Source organism: Ailuropoda melanoleuca, chromosome 3 (genome assembly GCF_002007445.2).
Source record: "Ailuropoda melanoleuca isolate Jingjing chromosome 3, ASM200744v2, whole genome shotgun sequence".
In the NCBI taxonomy this organism is placed as follows: domain Eukaryota; kingdom Metazoa; phylum Chordata; class Mammalia; order Carnivora; family Ursidae; genus Ailuropoda; species Ailuropoda melanoleuca.
Genome location: NC_048220.1, coordinates 87,032,935 through 87,054,113, shown reverse-complemented (window position 1 = coordinate 87,054,113; position 21,179 = coordinate 87,032,935). Strand labels below are relative to the sequence as shown.

General features: G+C 36.0%; 1 protein-coding gene across 2 annotated transcripts in view; it reads right to left on the bottom strand.

The window, feature by feature from the left end:
* UBTD2 (ubiquitin domain containing 2) overlaps positions 1-21,179 on the bottom strand; it is a 60,997-nt gene that overhangs the window by 25,523 nt on the left and 14,295 nt on the right. The window contains exon 2 of one of the 2 annotated variants that reach the window (XM_034656734.1): positions 20,270-20,344. The exons of the other annotated variant lie outside the window; for it this stretch is intronic. Coding sequence (XP_034512625.1) covers positions 20,270-20,344 — 75 coding nt within the window. The remainder of the gene's footprint in view (positions 1-20,269; positions 20,345-21,179) is intronic. 2 annotated transcript variants of the gene reach the window in all.

Genomic DNA, 21,179 nt, shown 5'->3' with positions numbered 1-21,179 from the left:
AGCAATGTAATAGATATAATATGGTACAACCATATGATGAAATATAACGCAACTGTGAAGAATAAAGGAGAACTGCAGAAACTCAAAATGGAGAAATTTCCAGAATAATTAAGTAAAATAAACAGAACAGTACATATACAGTAATACATTTTGTTTAAGGAAATAGGAAAAACAACTACCTCTCTATATATATTTGATTTTGTAAAAAACACACAAACTAGAAGAATAAACCAGAAATTAATGAAAATGGTTATCTACAAGGGCTATGGGGTAAAAAGGGATAGAGATGGGAGCAAGACTTCTGAATATAGCTTTTTATACAGATTTGACTTTTGAAAAATTGTAAATGTTTTACATATTCAAACCAAAATCAAGCCATAAAAGCAAGCTCTAACACTGAACACAGAAATAAATGAATGTAACTGTATATCAAATGTTAATATAACCATATAAAGAAACTAATTATTTCAAGTCAATTTGGAACATGATACTCTGATTATACAGCTTTAGTGGGGTAAATTTTAAGGAACAAAAAACGAACTACAAAAGACATCTTTAACTTCACTCAGCAGGTTAAAGTGCTAAGAATTTATGTCGAATACTAATTACTATAATTCTGCAACAATGGATATTTACTGTAGGATAAAGCAAATAAAGAACTATATTAATATCAATCGGAACAGAATTTTTTAAATTTATTTACTCGACCATAGAGAGAGAGAGAGTACAAGTAGGCAGAGTGACAGGCAGAGGGAGGGGGAGAAGTAAGCTCCCTGCTGAGCAAAGAGCCCAATGTGGGCTCGATTCCCAGGACCCTGGGATCATGACCTGAGCCAAAGGCAGATGCTTAATCAACTGAGCCACCCAGATGCCCTAGGAACTGAAATGTTTAATAAAAAATAAAAATATATAAAATAAAAAGAAAAAAACTTAGGTTAATTTTGAATTGTACATCAATATGAACTTGTAATTTAAAAAGTATTTTACAGCTCTGTTGACTAAAAGGGCTTAGAAATAATGACAACCCAGTAGTAATAAGCATACCTTGCTCCCAGATTTTAGTTCTAAATACCACACCCAACTAAAAGGTCCTAGGGCATTTGGAGAAACGGATAGTTCTATGACTAGGGCTGGAAAAATTAAAAGCAAGCCTGGGACATGTAGTTGGGCTGAGAGAACAAGAAAGTGCTCGAGTGACTAATGAGGTCACCTCAAAGGCATAAAGGAGACAGTCCGAAGGAGACAATATCTGCGTCAATTTTGGAGCATAAAAAATAATTACTAGAATTGACTTTAATATACTGAATAAGTAAAAATTCATGAATCTTTACTCCTACTAAAAGGGGAGATGAGAGAAAAAAGGCTCTTTCTTACTGAAGAATACCAGTAATAAAGGAAGAATGACATGCTTAAAAGAATCATTCTTTACAACCCCATACTGATTAGGGTAAGGATCATCAATAGATATATTAAAACATCATGGGTAACAGGACATGCAAGCTGTCAGAGGATCACAGAGGAAAAATTACACTGTAGAGAGTGGACGCTCATTACTTGAACCAAATAGCCGGACTTAAACTCCTGATGCACTGCAGTACGAAGCAGAAAAAACAAAGATGCAGTAATCTTACCCAAAATGTTTAACTGAATCTAATCAAACTTCAAATCTGAACTTATTTATAGGAAATAAAAAAGGATAAAAGAAAATGTTAAAATGGCTTTAGACATAGTCAATTACCCCCTGGAGGACAAGACTGTTCCCAGTTGAGAACTAGTGGTCTACACCAAATAAGACAAAACATAACTATGTTTGGAACCTGCTTTGAAAAAAGTTACAAAAGACATTTTGGAACAGCTGGAGAAATCTCAATAAGACTAAATAACAGATGTCATTAAGAAATTACTTTTTAATTTTCTTAGGTATGATAATAGTATCATAGTGATGTAGGAAAATAGTCTTACTCATAAAGGAAAAGCATGCTGAAGTTTTTAGAAGTGTCATGATACCTACAACTTTCAAATGGTTCATCTGTTAAAAGCGAGAGTGTGTTGGGGTGCCTGGGTGGCTTAGTCAGTTAAGCATTTAACTCTCAGTTTCAGCTCAGGTCATAACCTCAGGGTTGTGAGACTGAGTCCTGAGTTTGGCGGGGGGGGCTCTGCCCTCAGCACGGAGACTGCTTGAGATTCTCTCCCTCTCCCACAGCCCCTCTCCCGCTCACGTGCATACACACTCTCTCTCTAAAATAAAAAGAGAGAAAAATGTAAATATAGCAAAATGTTAACTACAAATCTACAAGGGTACATGAGTGTTTATTGTACTATTTTTTTTATATTTGAATATTTTCACAATATTTTTTTTTAAGAAAACCCAAACACTGAGAAGCAATTAAGATTTGAATACAATATTTAAGGCACTTCAGTTCTGATCCTGATATCTCATCACTTCTGGATACTCAACATTATGTTTACATAATTGTTGAAGTTACCCATGTTTGATTATCATGAAGGATCAGGGAACCATAAGCTTATACCAAGCACATAATTCAGAAGCCAAATCCGTGCTACTCAAACTCCCACTTTCTGAGTTCTATTTACATATGTATGGCTTTTAGGCACATGCCTAATCCCCTCATATATTCCCATGCCCAGATTCCAGTGCCTATCCTTGAGCACTGAAGCTGGCCTGGACCATCTATAATTTAGAACCCAATAAGCAAAGGGAGATCTGGAAAACTCAAAAGGGTCAAAACAAAAGCAACAAAACCGTTTAACATTATTACTTAAATCCTCATTTATGGGCTGAAAATTATTTGGAACAGGGGTTAATAAATCAGCAACAGTATCTAAAAGAACACTAAATAATGATATAATAATCATAAATGTGTATGCAGCCAACAATAGGACTTCAAAGTATATGAGGCAAAAACTAATTGAATTAAAGGAGAAATAGACCATCCCACAATTATACTTGGCTACCTCAACGTTCTTCAATCAGTAACTAGTAGAATAAGAGGACAGAAAATCAGCAGGAAGAATACAGAAGACAGCAAGAACATTATTAATCAACCCGACATAAATGACATTGATAGGACATTTCACTGAACAAGGAAAGAATATATATTCATAGCAAGGGCACTTATACCGTTCATACCAAGACACACAATACAAAACCTAAGAGAATAGAAATGACACAAAATATGTTCTACAATCATAATGGAATTAAATTAGAAATTGATAACATAAAGTTATTTGGAAAAATCCCCAAATAATTAGAGATTAAATAATACACAACATCCAAATAAGTCATGGATAAAAGGGAAGTTAGAAAATTCTTTGAGGGGCGCCTGGGTGGCTCAGTCAGTTAAGAACCTGCCTTTGGTTCAGGTCATGATCCCAGGGTCCTGGGATTGAGTTCTGCATCAGGCTCTTTGCTCAGTGGGGAACCTGCTTCTTCCTCTCCCTGCAGTTCCCCCTGCTTGTACTCTCTCTCTCTGTCAAATAAATAAATAAAATCTTAAAAAAAAAAAGAAAAAAGAAAGAAAGAAAGAAAAGAAAAGAAAAGAAAAGAAAAGAAAAGAAAAGAAAAGAAAAGAAAAGACTCTGAATGGAATGAAAAGGAAAATATAACATATCAAAATTTTAGGATGCTGCCAAAAAGCACTGTTTAGACAAAAATTTATAGCATTAAGATGCTTCTATTAGAAAGTCTCAAATCAACCATGTAAGCTTCTACCTTAAAATGCTAAAAGAACAAATTAAACTAAAAGTTTAAGAAAGAAAATAATAAAAAGCAGAAACCAAAGAAATTGAAAACAGAAAAAAAGAGAAAAATTATAATGGCAAAAGCCTCTTAAAAAAATTAATAAACTGATAACAATCTCTAGCTGGACTGATCAAGGAAAAAAAAGACAAAAATGATCAACATCAGGCACGTGGGTAGCTCAAGTCATGATCTCAGAGTCCTGGGAGATGGAATCCCTGCATCGGGCTTCATGCTCAGTGAGGAGTCTGCTTCCCTCTCTCCCTCTGCCCCTCCCCCAGCTTGTACTCTAGCAGTCTCTCAAAAGTCTTAAAAGAAAAAAAATTTTTTTTTAACTTTTAAAAATTACCAACATCAGCAATGGAAGAGGGAACATCACAAAAGATCCAGCAGATATTCAAAGGATAATAAAGTAATATTCACTCAGGAAAAAAGGGATAACTTGATTACCTCTGTATATACTAAAGACTTTGAGTTTGTCTTTAAAACTTCCCAACAAGGAAAACTCCAGGCCCAGATGGGATTATTGAATTCTATCAATATAAAGAAGAAATGATATAATTACTCATCCTTTCAGAAAACAAAAGAGAAAGGAATACAATCCAATTCAATTTATGTGGACACAACTGCACTGATAACAAAATAAGACAAATACAAAAAAAAACTATAAACAAGTATGCCTCATAAACATAGATGCAAAGATGAAATAAAGACCTTATCAGGCATATAAAGACTGAAAGAATTTATTACCTGCATTCCTGCACCACAGGAAATATTATACAGTCCTTTGGCAGAAAGAAAATGGTAACAGATGGAAATCTGAATCTACACAAAGGAATGGGGATCATCAAAAATGGTTAACTACATGGATAAATATAAAAGACATTTTAAATTATTATTCAACTCTCCTTACAAAATAATTGAGTGCCATCACCAGGAGTGGTAGAGTAAGGACTTCTGAATATGTTCTCTATAAATACAATGAGAATATTGGTAAAAACTGTCAAAATAACCTTCAGAACTCTGGCAATTAACCAAAGACCTCTTACAACCCAGGGAGCATGTACTCATTCAAGAAAAAGTGCTATTTTGGTAAAAGCCACGAGTATTGTGGTATTTTAAGATGCCCTTGACCAATCCCCCTCTTCCCAGCTCCAAGATAACCTTGAAAACCAAAAGACAGCAATCACAGTAAAAGCCACCAGCACCACAGCCACAGGTGGGGTCTGAACAGGGTTGGAGCTCTTTAAAAGCCCCATTTGCAAAATAAACGGTCATTTTTTGGCCTATGTGGAAGTTCTCTAGGAAATACTACTCATAGAGCTTGTCTTTATTTGACCTAATTTACAGCTCTCCCAGAATAAACAGCCTTTTCCTGGGGGCATTTGTCAAAAACAATAAGCAGAAATTGTTTAACACTGCACCTGCAAGAGGTAGTGAAACATCTGGGACAAGCAAGTAAAGCTAATCAAAGCTGGGGAATGAGATGTCCAGAAAGACTCTGACATGTTTCTGGGAATCTAAAAGGCGGACCAGGTATAGGACTGTGCATAACCAGGGCTGTGTACATGTTCAGGGAAGGCTGAGAACGTACTAAGGTTTCACTTCTGACACTAAGACTCTGTACAAGCAGGAAGTAAGAGCTAAGGCACAGTAGTAAACTACCTGAGTTTTAAAGGTAAGTCACAATATGAACAGAGCCATGCAGCAAAGAATGGGAGAGTTACTGGTTCTGCACTTTTAAGGAAATATATGCAATCATTAGCTCATCACTAAGCTAACTAAGCAGAGACTTCAGGGGCCTCACCTAATAAAGAATACAAATTTACTGAATTAGTTCATTAAAGTCAGTAAAAAAACCCAAAAAGCAACAACAACAATCCCTGAAGGAGGAGAATCTGACTTGCACGGTTGTCATATATTATCTTAAATGTTCAGTTTTTAACCAAAAAATTATGAGACATGCAAGAAAAGTATGGCACACAGGGAGGGGGAAAAAAAGCAGATGATAGAAACTGACTGAGAAAGTCCAGACACTGGACTTATTAGAGTTTAAGTCAGCTATCTTAAATATGTTCAACGAACTAAAGGAAACCATGTGTAAAGAACTAAAAGAATGAGAACTAAGTGTTTTTTTAAAAGTAGGCTTCATACCCAATGTGAGGCTCGAACTTATGACTCCAAGATCAAGAGTCATATGCTGTACTGACTGAGCCAGTCAGACACCCTTGAGAACTGTCTTTTTTTTTTTTTTTTAAGATTTTATTTATTTATTTGACAGAGAGAGAGACAGCCAGCAAGAGGGAACACAAGCAGGGGGAGTGGGAGAGGAAGAAGCAGGCTTCCCGCTGAGCAGGGAGCCTGATGCGGGGCTCGAACCCAGGAACTCTGGGATCACGCCCTGAGCCGAAGGCAGACGCTTAATGACTGAGCCACCCAGGCGCCCCAGAACTAAGTCTTAATAAAGAGATAGAAAGTATTATTTTTTAAATATGAGCAGAGTTGACACACAATTTTATATTAGTTTGAGGTACACAATAGTGATTCAACATCTCTATTTGTTATGCTATGCTCACCACAAGTGTAGCTACCATCCTTCATCACACAAAGCTATTACAACATCATTGACTATATTCCACAATATCATTGACTATATTCCCTATGCTGTGCTTTTTATTCTTGTGACTTACTCATTCTATAAACAGAAGCCTGTATCTCCCATTTCCCTTTGCCCATTTTGCTTCCTCCACCCCCCAAGAGATAGAAATTATTTTTAAAATCATGGAGTAGAAAAGTGCAATAACAAATGAAAAACTCACTAGAGAGACTCAATAGCAGATCTGAGCAGGCAGAAGAAAGAATGAGTTAACATGAAGATAGGTCCATTGAGAGGATCTAGTCTGAGGAACATTAAAAAAAAAAAAAAGGAAAATGAACAAAGCCTCAAGAGACTTTGACAGTGTGTAACCAATTAAGATTACCAATAGACATATATATAATGTGAGTCCCAGAAGGGAGAAAAAAAGGTAGAAAGAGTATTGGAAAAATAGTGGCAAAAAACTTCTTATATCTGATGAAAAACATCGATCTACACAGCAAGTAGAACAAACTCAGAAATCCCTACCTAGACATATCATAATTAAACTGGCAAAAGCAAAATATAAAGAGATCTTGAAAGAACAAGAAGGAACTCATCACATACAAGACATTCTCAAAAAAGTTGAACAGCTGATTTCTCATTAGCAGCCATGGAGGACAGAAGGCAGTGAGATGGCAAATTCAAAATAATGAAGTGTGTGTCAACTAAGAGTTCTATACCCATTAAAAAGTATATTTTGAAAATTAGGGAGAAAGTAAAACATTCCCAGAGAAACAAAAACCGAGAGGATTTGTCACTAGCAGACTAGCTCTGCAAAAAATACTATAGGAAGTCCTCCAGGCTGAAATAAAGGGATACGTGACAGTAACTTGAAAATACACGAAGAAATAAAAAATATCAGCAAAGGCAAATTCACATATGCAAATATACACAGTCAATATAAAAGCCAGCAAATATATATACATATATATTTTTTTAAGATTTATTTATTTCTTTATTTGACAGAGAGAGACAGCCAGCGAGAGAGGGAACACAAGCAGGGGGATTGGGAGAGGAAGAAGCAGGCTCCTAGCGGAGAAGCCTGATGTGGGGCTCAGATCCTGGAACGCCAGGGTCACACCCTGAACCGAAGGCAGACGCTTAACAACTGCGCCACCTAGGCGCCCCAGCAAATATATATTTTTGACTTGAAACTGTTTCCTCCTATTTGATTTTTTTTTCTTTTAAGTAGGCCCCACAGCCAGCATGGATCCCAACGTGGGACTTGAACTCACAAGCCTGAGATCAAGACCTCAGCTAAGGTCAACAGTTGGTCGCTTAACCAACTGAGTCACCCAGGTGCCCCTCCTATTTGATTCAATAGACAACTGTATAAAGCAATAATTTTAAATCTGTGTTGATGAACATATAATGTATAAAGATGTAATTTATACGTCAATAACAACACAAAGAGGGAGGGGAAGGGGCTATACAAAAGTTTTTATATGCTACTGAAATTAGGTTGGTTTCAACTAGAACTAGATTGTTAAAAATTAAGATGTTAATTATAATCTCCAGAGCAACCACTAGGAAAATGATTCAAAAATACACAGTGAAAGAAATAAAAAGGGAATTAAAATGATACATTAGAAAATATCTATTTAACACACAATAAAGCATTAATAGAGGGATAGCAGAAAAAAGGAGTAAGACATATAGCAAATAAATAGCCAAATGGCTGATATAAATTCTATCTTACTAGTAATCACATTAAATATAACTATTAGACCTTCTAATCAAATGTTAAAATTTACAGGGGTGCCTGGCTGGTTCAGTCAGTAGAGGATGTGACTCTTGATCTTGGGGTTGTAGGTTCGCCCCACAATGGGTACACAGATTACTTAAAAAAAAATTTTTTTTATCTTAAAAAAAGATGTTGAAAATTACAGAATGAACAAAAAAACCATCATCCAACTATAGGCTGTCCATAACAGACACTTAAGATTGAAAAACACATTTAATTTGAAAGCAAAAAATTGAAAAAGATATATCATGCAAGCAGTTACCAAAAGACAGCTGGAGTGGCTAGATTTATATCAGACAAAATAGACTTTAACACAAACATTCTTACTAGAGACAAGGACGTTTTATAATAAATAAGTCAATTCATCAGGAAGATATAGCAATTATAAACATATATGCACTTAACAACAGAGTCCCAGAACATATGAAGGAAATACTGACAGAACTGAAGGATAAAGTTCTACAATAATAGTTAGAAATCAGAATACTCCATTTTCAATAACAGAATATCTAGACAGACTATCAATAAAGAAACAAAGACCTGAACAATACTATAAACCAACTAAATTCTACAGACAGATATATAGAACATTCTACCCAACAATAGTAAAATATAGTCTTCTTAAGTGCACATGGATATTTGCCAGGATAGACTAAAAAGTTAGGCCACAAAACAAGTCTCAAAAAACTTAAGACTGAAATTATACAACGTATATTCTCTGACCATAATGGAATGAAGGTAGAAACCAATAGGAAGGAAAACTGGAAAAGTCATAAATATATGGAAATTAACACACTCATACCCAATGAATCAAATTTAAAAAATCACAACGAAATGAGAAAAGACAAATGAAAACAAAAACACAAAATATAAAAACTCATGGGATACAAAAAAGCACTGCTCAGAGAGAAGATCTCAACCAATAATCTAACTATACATCTTAAGGAACTAAAAAAAGAAGAGCAGAGTAAACCCAAAGCTAACAGAAGGTAGGTAATAATAAAGATAAAGCAGAGATAAAATAGAGAACAGAAAAACAACAGAGGTTCAATAAAGCCAAAAGTTAGAAGATCAACAAAACTGTCAAAACTTTTAGCTCAACTAAGAATAAGCGAGAAGACACAAATAACTAAAATCAGAAACAGAAGTCCAGATATTATTACTGACCTTACAGAAATAAAAAAGGAGTATTATACTAGAATACTATGAACAATTAGTTGTACATCAACAAATTAAATAACCTAGGTGAAACGGACAAGTTCCCAGAAACAAATTATCAAAATTGACTTAAGGAGAAAGAGGGGTGGCTGGCTGACTCAGTCAGTGGAGCATACAACTGTTGATCTCGGGGTTGTGAGTCTGAGCTCCACACTGGATGCAGAAATTACTGAAAAGGAAAAAAATCGAAGAAGAAGAAAAAGAAAAGGAGGAGGTGGAGAAAGGAGGTGGAAGAGGAGAAGGGGGAGGAGGAGGAGGAAGAAGAAGAAGAAGAAGAAGAAGAACAACAACAACAACAAGAGACCTATAACAAGAGATTGAATCAATAATCAAAAACCTCCCAACAAAGAAAAGCCCAAGACCAGATCACTAACCTGGCGAATTGTACCAAACATTTAAAGAACTAACACCAATCCTTTTCAAATGCTTCCAAAAAAAGAATAGAGAACACTTCCTAACTCATTCTATGAGGCCAGCATTACCCTAACCAAAGCCAAAGATAACTGCAAAACAAACAAACAAAAAAACAAACAAAAAATCCCTAAAGAAAAAACAAAACAAAAAACAACTCCCCCAAACAAAAGACCAAATATCCCTTAAGAAGATAAATGCAAAAATTCTCAACATACTAACAAATCGAATCCAACAGCATATTAAAAAGATTATAATACTATGACCAAGTAGAACTTGTTCCAGTAATGTGACTGGTTCAACATAAAAATCAAAGTAATATGCCACATTAATAGAATGAAGAAAAAATCATGCAAACGTCTCTATGAATGCAAAAAAAAAATGCACCTCATAAAACCCAATATTCTTTCACGATAAAAACAACCATAAAGCTAGGAACAGAAGGACACTTCCACAAAATGGTAAAGGGTCTTCATAAAAAAAACCCCACAGCTAACATCAAACTCAATAAACAAACACTGAAAGCTTTTCCTCTAAGACCAAGAAGATGAGAAGGTAAGAGCTAAGAGACTCTTATTGTTGCTTAAACAGAGCAGGGAGGGAGATCCTATAGCAGTAACATTCAGTAACTAAAATATACATTCTAGTACGTGTGTGCTGCAATGTACAATTACACACAAAAAAATCACTATTCATTGGGAACTCAAAACTTTTTCATTCAGACATGTTTGAACTACATAAAATATATAAAAACATCACCTAAATATCAGCATTAATGTAAAAAGGCACTACATACAATGGAAAGAAACTAACCTCACTTCAAACAAGGAGTTATATGAGACATTTGAAATCCTAGAGCACATATACCACTATGCACGATGATATGACTTATAACAATGAGACTGTATACACAATGTCAAACGTAAAACTAGTTACATTTAATCACTATGTATTTATACAGATGTATCCCGAGTAGGTACAAGTTGATGAGGAGGCATCATAGGCCAAGAAATGCACTGAAGGATATAATACTCCTGTGAGAGAACCGAATTTTTACTATTCAAAAGAACTCCTGTAATGAAAAAAGAAAAAGAAAGGGAAAATGAGAAAGAAAAAGAAAAAGGAAAGGGAAGAAAGAAGAAAAGGAAGAAAGAAAAAGCAGACAGATATTCATGTATACAAAAAGAAACAGAAGGATAAATCAGAAACCAATGATACTGGTTACTTACAGAGGGTGGGTAGAAAAAAGAAAAGAAATAATGGGAGGATGGGTAAGAGGTAGAAATAGATAAAGTAACACTTTTCTAAGTTTATCTTTTTGCCTAATCTAACCTTCAAAACTATGTTAATATTACACATATTCAAATAAATAAATAAATAAATAAAATCAACATGGAAGGGGAAAACTAAAAATGGAACACAAATAGAAACAAATGACTCTAACTGTATTTCAAATAATTAATATAACTATATTAGAAGGATGGTACCTAACCTAAATTTCAGAGGATAGTAATTTTGTCAGTAATTTTACCCTGAAGCTAAAGACATAAAGAACTACAAACAACTGCAGTTGGTAGTTTTGCTTTTCAAAATAAAATGAATTAGCAATTCCAGAACTACATCATGTGTATTCTCGGATTGAGTAAATAACTAAATATACTGTGGAAACTGAGAGCCAAATTTTTTCACTGTTAAGAGAGAAAATTACAAATACAGGCAGGGGAATGCTAGATATCAGTGTGAACTCACTGTTTTAAATACATAAGATAGAGATGTGTGTTATACACATGTCTATATCATATATATATATATATATATATATATATATATACACACACACATATCTATATCTATCCTAGCTCTTTTCACTGAGAGAATCTAGAGGCAGTAACACTCCAATAGCACCAAATACACCTGGAGTCTAGATCCTGGCTTCCAAATATCATTCTCCACTAAAAGGAACAAGGGATCCCTGGCTGATTTCAGGACTCTGACAAGTAAAAATATAAAATGAGCCTGAAACATCTTGTTATGCCAAAAAACAAAGAAGTGCTCAACAAATAATGAAGGCATGTCAAAATAACACAGAGGCCAGCTTGGAGAAGCTCCCACTGGCCAATATGGTACAATTTAAGCATCAAAATAAATAACAATAGTAACAGATTACACCTCACAGAATAAAACAGAAAAATAGTTTACTTTATGGACTTAAGAAAGCCCATACTAATACAATAAGTAAATGAATGGGGGAGATAAGAGGGTTCTTTCTTACACTAAATTTAATAATTATAAAATTATAGGGGTGCCTGGGTGGCTCAGTCAGTTAAGCCTTTGCCTTCAGCTCAGGTCATGATCCCAGGGTTCTGGGATGGAGCCTCTGTCAGGCTCCCAGCTCAGCAGGGGAGTCTGCTTCTCCCTCTGCCCCTGCTCGTGCACTCTCTCTCATTCACCCTCTCTCTCAAATAAAATCTTTTAAAATATATATAAAATTATTAATAATTATAAAAGTGATGAAATTTTTTAAAAAAATCACCATTTGACAATCACCATAATCATTTGAGGCAAGAATTATCAATGGATAAAACTAGTACCTGTTGGATAAGAAACAAAATATTTACATAAACTCAATCTTCCTACTAGATACTTATTATTTGCAAAGGGAAAATGTTAACTTTACAGTTAAAAAACTTGTCTGGCACCATAAGTGATCAAAATTAACATCACCAAGAATGGAAAAACAGACATTACGTGACTCCTGACATCATGCACTGGGAAGGACACAATCTCTGTGGTATTCTTGCCCCGACTACATAATCATGAGGAAGCCAAGCATGATGAAACATCAGACAAATTCAAATAATGAACACTCTGCAAAAAGGGCTTGTACATTTCAAAATAACAAAGCTATGAAAGATTAAAAAGTCTCCAGAACTGCTCCAGATTAAAATAGACTAAAGAGATACACAACTAAACAGAATGCATGATCCTGGGAGATTTTCTTTGAATATCAGTGAAGATAATGATGAAATTACATAACGTCCACAGAGCAAATATTAGCATTATACCAATATTTTTTTTTTAAAGATTTTATTTATTCAACAGAGATAGAGACAGCCAGCGAGAGAGGGAACACAAGCAAGGGGGAGTGGGAGAGGAAGAAGCAGGCTCATAGTGGAGGAGCCTGATGTGGGGCTCGATCCCATAACGCCGGGATCACGCCCTGAGCTGAAGGCAGACGCTTAACCGCTGTGCCACCCAGGCGCCCCGCATTATACCAATATTAATGTCCTGATTCTGACAACTGTATTGTGGTTATATAAGAGAATGTCCTTGCTCTTAGGAAATACACACTAAAGTATTTTGGGGTAAAAAGTTTTCCTGGCTGTCTGCAACTTATCAGATGGTTCAGGAAAATATATGTATGTATACATATGTACATATATATAAAGAAAGATTATGAAGCAGATGTGATAAAATATAACATTTGGGGAAATCTGAATGAAGGGTATATAGAACTTCTTCCTACCATTTTTGCAACTTTAAATCTGACATTTTAAAATAAAGTAAAACAAACAAAAAAGATTTGTGACCCTTTGATAATCCCTTGGATATAGATTTGGATCTGGGAGAGCAACCATGGTATTAACATAGATCTCACTAGGCCCCAAAGACCCAGGGCACTATAAAGGTGCAGACTGTGTCTGGACGGAATTAGATTTTTTGAGACTTTCCTTGACCAACTCAAAATTCTTCAGGAATTTGCAGGAATATTCCTGTAAGCATTTAGAAGACCCTGCCGGAAATGACCCCTATCACTCTGATTGTAACATCACAGGTATAGAAGGCAGCAGCTTGCCACAAAATGTTGCTTTTCTCAGAAATAGTAAGTCAGGGGCGCCTGGGTGGCACAGCGGTTAAGCGTCTGCCTTCGGCTCAGGGCGTGGTCCCGTTGTTACGGGATAGAGCCCCACATCAGGCTCTTCCGCTATGAGCCTGCTTCTTCCTCTCCCACTCCCCCTGCTTGTTCCCTCTCTCACTGGCTGTCTCTATCTCTGTCAAATAAATAAATAAAATCTTTAAAAAAAAAAAAAAAGAAATAGTAAGTCAACAGAAAATGAGACTATGGCCCAGCCACTCTGAAGAGTAAGTCAACAGAAAATGAGACTATGGCCCAGCCACTCTGAAGAGTGCTATCTATATACTGTCCTACTGAATGCTCTCAACTCCAGTATAATCTCCATCTTAAAATGAGGAAGCAAACTTTAAAGGCAAAATACCTAGGTGGGGAGGAGGGTAACGAAGATGACAATAATGAAATAAGCTTAATTGGATTGTTACAAAGATTTAATGAGGCAATATTTCTCACACACACAATTAGAACATTGCCTAGCATATATAAAAACAATACCTAAATGTCTGTTAAATTAATAAAAATAAAAAATCCCCTAAAGATCATAAAGCTAACTGATACAGCTGGGATCAAACCCAGATTGACTGACTCCAAAGGTCATATTCCTAGCCACAAGGCCTTTTTTGCCTCATGGCTTTAAGAGTTACTGGATTAAATGTTCAACTTTCACCTATCCTTCCAAAGTGAGCCTACATGATAATCAATCCATCTGTCGGGTCACAGCGATTTATGAGGTTAAAGGTGTGAACCAGTGCTTAGGATAGCACAGCAAGTTGGCATGGATCTTAAGTGCCCAAACAACACACTATTTCCCAGACAGCATAAGCCAGTTACCAAAAGCATGTTGGTGCCTGTCCCAAGCCACTGCCAAGAAAACTAAAAAGTGTTTCCTAAGCCACCAGTGGATCCACAAGACTCTTCATTCAAGGGGGTCTCCATTTTCAATCTGAAAAATTTCCTTTGCTTGAGAAATTGGCCAAAATGTGAGTAAATGCACATTACTTGAATTACACTCATTTGCCAAGTCCTTTTCTTTTAATGGGTTTCTAAGGGCAGTCAAAGCCCTCTTTTAACAACAGGTCAGAATCAAAGAGTATGTTCAATAGACCCATAGAACATAATGGTATTTTGGCTTGTCCAAGATTTTGCCACGAAATCTGTAAAGCAGAACTAGGACTCAATCATCAAATCCTCTTTCTCCACCAAGTTATAAGAAAGTGATATTTGATGCAAACAATCAACAGAAAAACAACTAGAAACTGTACTGCCTTGGGGTTAGATTCATGGGGAAAGAGATCTTTTTTTTTTTTTTTTTTTTAAAGATTTTATTTATTTATTTGACAGAGATAGAGACAGCCAGTGAGAGAAGGAACACAAGCAGGGGGAGTGGGAGAGAAAGAAGCAGGCTCATAGCAGAGGAGCCTGATGTGGGGCTCGATCCCACAACTCTGGGATCACGCCCTGAGCCGAAGGCAGACGCTTAACCGCTGTGCCACCCAGGTGCCCCAAGAGACAGATCTTGAATGTCACTTTAAATTGTATCTATGGCTATTACCATTATAAAAATATAAGCTTTACTCTTAGCTTATTTAACTGCATTGTTCCAAAGGAAGTAATGTCATAAGGAATACATATTCTCACAAACTGCCCACATAAATGCCTTGGGAAACTTGCTCAATTATAGCAGGGTATTTCCTTTGCTCTAGTTTACATTGCATTTCCTCAGATAAAGTCCTGGGAAGTGCATCTCTCCCATCATTGTGGTTACTCTACTAATTCCTAACTTTCAAAACAGACAGCCAGGTAAGTGTTAGAAAAAATACTGATAATCCCTCCCAAAAAGAAAAGTTAACAATGACATTTCCATTATATCCCAGAACATCAGTAAAGCCAGACTCTAGAAGCCATAACTGCTCTAGAAGTGTACCTACATACATTCACCTTTCTCTGAATGTATGATTTTTGTTCTTTTATACATGCAGTATACAACCTGAGTATGAAAGAATGTACAACAAAATGTTTATGTTAGGTGGTAGGATAAACACAATTTACTTTTTCTTAAATATGCTTTCTGTCTTTTAAATTTTTTTTACAGGGCGCCTGGGTGGCTCAGTTGGTTGGGCGTCTGCCTTCAGCTTGGGTCATGATCCCAGGGTTCTGGGATCAGGCCTCGCATCAGGCTCCTTGCTTGGCAGGAAGCCCGCTTCTCCCTCTCCCTCTGCCTGCTGCTCCCCCTGCTTCTGCTCTCTCTCGCTATCTCTGTCAAATGACTGAATAAAATCTTTAAATGACCATAAATATATACAGTAAGAAAAGATTAGTCCTAAGTTCTCACATAAGAGACTGTATATAAGAATGAATATACAAAAAAATATATACATACATAATATATATTTTGTATATGTATATATTTTTATATATACTATATAATGAACATGTGTGCGTTCACACACACACAGGAATCAAAAGCTTCAATTCCTCTTCTTTCTTACCTAGAAAGCAAAATAATCTTACAAATGTACCAGTCTGAACTTTTTTTTTTTAAGACTTTATTTATTTATTTGTCAGAGAGAGAGAGAGCCAGCGAGAGAGGGAACACAAGCAGGGGGAGTGGGAGAGGAAGAAGCAGGCTCATAGCGGAGGAGCCTGATGTGGGGCTCGATCCCAGAACGGCAGGATCATGCCCTGAGCCGAAGGCAGACGCTTAACCACTGTGCCACCCAGGCATCCCCCAGTCTGAACTTCTGACCAGGGTGATTTAGTTTAGCAATGTTATAAGTAGCTTTTAGACTGTATCAGGAATAAATGCAAAGACATCATTAGTCAATACCTTTTTATTCATTAAAATTGTATAGCATTTCCCCCCAAGAGTTCAGTACAAAAATAACTTGCCAATGTATTTTATACCACCTATTATTAAAGCAGAACTATTTCTCAATGGAAACTGAATTTTATTCTACATCTTTATTTTCTTTAATCTCCCTCAATGTTTCATCGGAAAACTTCTTTTTCCTCTTTAATAAATGGTAGAACTTCTCACACTTTTATTACTTAGGCTTTTGGTATTCATCCTTATTCCAAACTGGAAAACCTACCTTTACCATCGAAATGTAGTTCTGTCCCTGTTTATTATTCCCGTCTTAAAACGCTTAAGGATCAATCATTACAGAAAAAAAGTTAAATGTTTTTCAGTCATTTCTTTGCCCTATGCAGTTACGTTGTAATTTCTACTCAGTATATTCAGTATTGGTATACAGAAAACAAAAATACAACACAAGAACCTATTTTCTACTCCATGACAAATCCAATACAAAAAGACAGTCTCCTTCTTGCTTCCAAGGGTAGCTTGCTTCAATAACAGATAAGCAATTCTTCCCATTCTCAGAGCTCTTGTTACAGCTGAAGTATCTTATTCAATGTTCATTCCAGAAGTACTGGGTATCATTTTATTGTTTCTCAAGTTTCTTTTCATTATATCCTACTTGTATGTGGTGGCACACATCTCAATTTTTCACATCAAAATGATGCGACTTTAAAGGATATATAAACTAATTGAGTCATTTAGTAAAAGACAGGTATCCACACATGATGCAAGCATCACAAACCCAGAGCAGCAAAATCCAAATTCACAGGTGTGTTCAAGAGGCCCTATGTGCTAATTTTTGGCAATACAACAATGATTAAAGGCCCAAAAGCTTTTTAATCATCAAATTAAAATTATTATTTCCGGGGTAACTAAAGTTCAAGGCAGAAATATACTGGTGACTGCCAGAAAAAGCATAAGCTACCATAATGAAACTATATTAGGGGACGACCATAGGTTTCCCCTTCCCCTTCTGAGCAAGACACGTGCATGAGATAGGTGGTCTCTGTTCCTTTTATCAACTATAAAACCAGAAGGTGGTTCCAAGTGTTCATATGCTGACATTTTAAGTACAAATACTCATTCATTCACTTCTGGGTTCCAATCCCCATCCTTTAAGTGCTGGATATAACAATCAGAAAGAACTTTCATGTAATCTCCTTCAACTCAGCCGTTGGGGCGATCACCACTTTGTGATCTGAGACAGATAGATTTTCTAATACTCTATACTAAGGGTGATATCAGAGCACAGGTCTAGAAAAGCTTTATTAAGCTTTGTTCATTTTAGACAAATCCTTCTTTTCTTGTACTTCAAGGACCTTAAGGAAACTTGTTTCCCCACACAGTTCAACTGCTAAATTCAAGTCAAGTTTGAATAAACTGAGTTTCAGGCTGAAAACATTCAGTCTGGATTAGGAGGTAGAGGTAAAAGTGAAAAAGATAACCAAGTAAAGGGACACGAAAGATGAACGAGATTAACACTTTTTTCCATTTAATCCCATTTTAGATAATTAAGATCTTAATTCAGAATTTCTATCTCGTGAAAAGCAATATAATTTATTGACTAAGATCAAACACAATTACCCGCCTCATTTTTTTACTGCTGCTATCTCCATTCTGGACACAAGAGTGAACATAAGAGTCCTTAAGAAACACATTCCATTAACTTCAACTCAACTATGTTTATTGCCACAAAGGAAACACACACTTCTGCTGCAAGGAAAGAAAAGTCAGCCCAAACCCCTCATCACCTGTGGAGAGAATATTGAATTAGAAAACAGAAGACGGAGCTTACAGTTTGGGATACTCTTTTTAATCCTTATTCAGATCAAAACTTCTCTGTGACTGAGGTTCCTCCCTTGTGAAACAGCGGTATTAACTTCATCTTTCCTTAAAGTCAAAGCATCTTTGTAAGAATCAAGGATATGTGAAGATTTTTTTTAAATAAAAAATTACAACAAAGACAAAGATTATGTATTACAATCATGGCTCTTCTCATACTTATTAATTGTATCTGTGAACCTTAAACAACTGAAAAGCCATTACTTTAGTGACTTCAAGCTCTCATTCAACAAGTATTTCTTGTGTATCTGTTACTTACAAGCCACTTACTAGGCCCTGTTGAGATATTACGTACAAGTTTAAGCATGTCACACAGGTATACTCAATGTGTTTGTTGTGCAAATAACATAGCCAGGAAGGGAGATTTTAATAAGTAAAAATAGGATGAAAGTGTGAAATCTATTTGCATTACTAAATGTAACAGAAGGCATGCGTTACAAAGTTACACGTTATAACATTGTACTTGCACAATTAAATGAATTTCCCCCCAAACACAAGCTCCTTATACTTTTTATATGGAGAAGTGTAGTTTAGACCCCCAAAGTGCACTTAGTCTTTAGTAAAATACTTCAAAGATCAGTTTCATCCTACAGCTTGTCCCTAGATTTTGCCCTCCTCCAACATACCCCAAAAAGTCTGCTGAAAAAAACCCCACAAAATAAACAAACAAAACCCCCTAAATTCAGAGAATTCAGAAAGGGTGCCTTCATTACTCCCTGTTAATATAATACTTTATAGGCTGTATGTGAAAACTGGATTTCTGCTGCATTCAATGTAAGCACAGATTCAGCTCAAGGGCAACGGAACAATTCTACTCCAACAGTTCTACTCAGCCGGGTGGACAATATATATAACTAACTCTTTTCATATGCAAAACAATTCAAATTATGACTAGGTTTACTAAGGATGACAGAAGAAAATAACACACAAACACAAAATAAGCAGGGAGACCTTAAAAAGCGAATTAGATAACTGCCTCCTTTCATCAAATGGGCAAATAAGAATCTGTCCCAGAGTTAATTATCATGAGGAATTCCTAGACATAATGGGCTTTAGTATAACTAAGGAACTAATAAAATAATTTCATCCAAAAATCAAATTAAATAATTAAAGCCAAGTGGTAAACTTTTCATTCTCCAAGTGATAAAACAGTCACAACTATCTATTCATTATTTCACTTATTTATTCAATCAGGAACTATTTAATGAATACACATCATGAATTATACTAGATTCTAAGGATACAATAAGGAAGAAATCAGACAAGGGCCCTGACTTCACAGAGCTCACAATGTTGTGAGGTAAGACAGGAAATAAGTAAATAAATATTTCTAAAAGCAATTTTTAAAAAACAGGGGGAGGGGCCACAGTATTTTTAAGAACTATAATTAAAAAAGCACGTCAGAGCAAATATTTACATTCCAAGTAAATAGGTCAAAGGCCATGAAAAGGAAAGAAGCCAAGCTCTGCTCACTAGATGCAAAGATCTTCCATTAACATTCCTTTTATGTTTCATCTCAATCTAGTCCAGAAAAGTCAGACTACAAATATGACAGACACCAGACCTCACCTACTAGCATCTCATCTAATTCTGGTTCTTCCTTCATAATCCACAGTCAAATCTTTCAAACGCAAGATCTCATTTGTCAACCCCTCTTCCGTTAAGCACTTCCTGTCTGACCTTCCAAAGTTTAAACATAACACAAGCGTACCCTAACTGTAGGCAAAGAGTTGAAATATTTCATGCCCAAGAGAGAAAGGAAAAAAGTGAAGCTGTGTCAGAGGTAGGGGAAGAGTAGGCTAACAGTGCCAAGTTGCATTTCCAGCTTCAAAGGGGGTGAGAGGTAAAGTTCACATCTTAAATAATGAAACAAATTCACTTACAGAGTGCATTATGAAGCCAGAAGTTGCTCCGGAACAGAAAGACCACCTGAGGGCTTGTCCCTACCCTTTTCTTTCCTGGCGAAGACAAATCAAATACAGGGAGTAAACAAACCTCCAGATCTATACCAGATTACAATTAGTGATACAGCCACAACAGTCACCACTTTATTGATTCCTTTCACTATTTTTTAAGTAAGCTCTATGCCCAACATGGGGCTCGAACTCATGACCCCAAGATCAAGTGTCACATGTTCTACTGACTTAGCCCGCCAGGCACCCCTACCTTCACTATTTTTAATGTTTTACCTTTCTTTTGTTTGCTTTTCAAGTTTTCTTAGCATTAAAATTAATTTGGGTAGCATTTTACTTGTGTAAGCTTCTTAATTAATATAGTACTATTTTTTCAGTAATTGTTTGAAACTTCAAATATCTAATACAATGCCTGCAACAGTATTCCTATGCTGACAGCAGAGAAAAACTGATTGAAATTATGTGCTAAAGATTTTTCCTAGGATCTAGTCACCTAATTTTAAAAACTGGTTCCAAAGAACTCAAAGGAACAAAATACCTGCTGCTTCAGAGTTCTACAAACATAATTCAAATTATATGTTAAAAAAAAAAAATATATATATATATATATATATATATTTGAAAGATTTTATTTATTTATGGGACGCCTGGGTGGCTCAGTTAGTTAAGCATCTGCCTTCTGCTTGGGTTTTGATTTCAGGGTCCTGGGACTGAGCCCCACATAGGGCTCCCTGCTCAGCAGGGAGTCTGCTTCTCCCTCTGCTCCTCCCCCCGCCCCCCCCCGCCCCGCTTGGTGCTCTCTCTAGCGCTCTCTCTTGCTCTCTCTGGTTTTGTTTTGTTTTTTTAAGATTTTATTTATTTATTTGACAGAGACAGACAG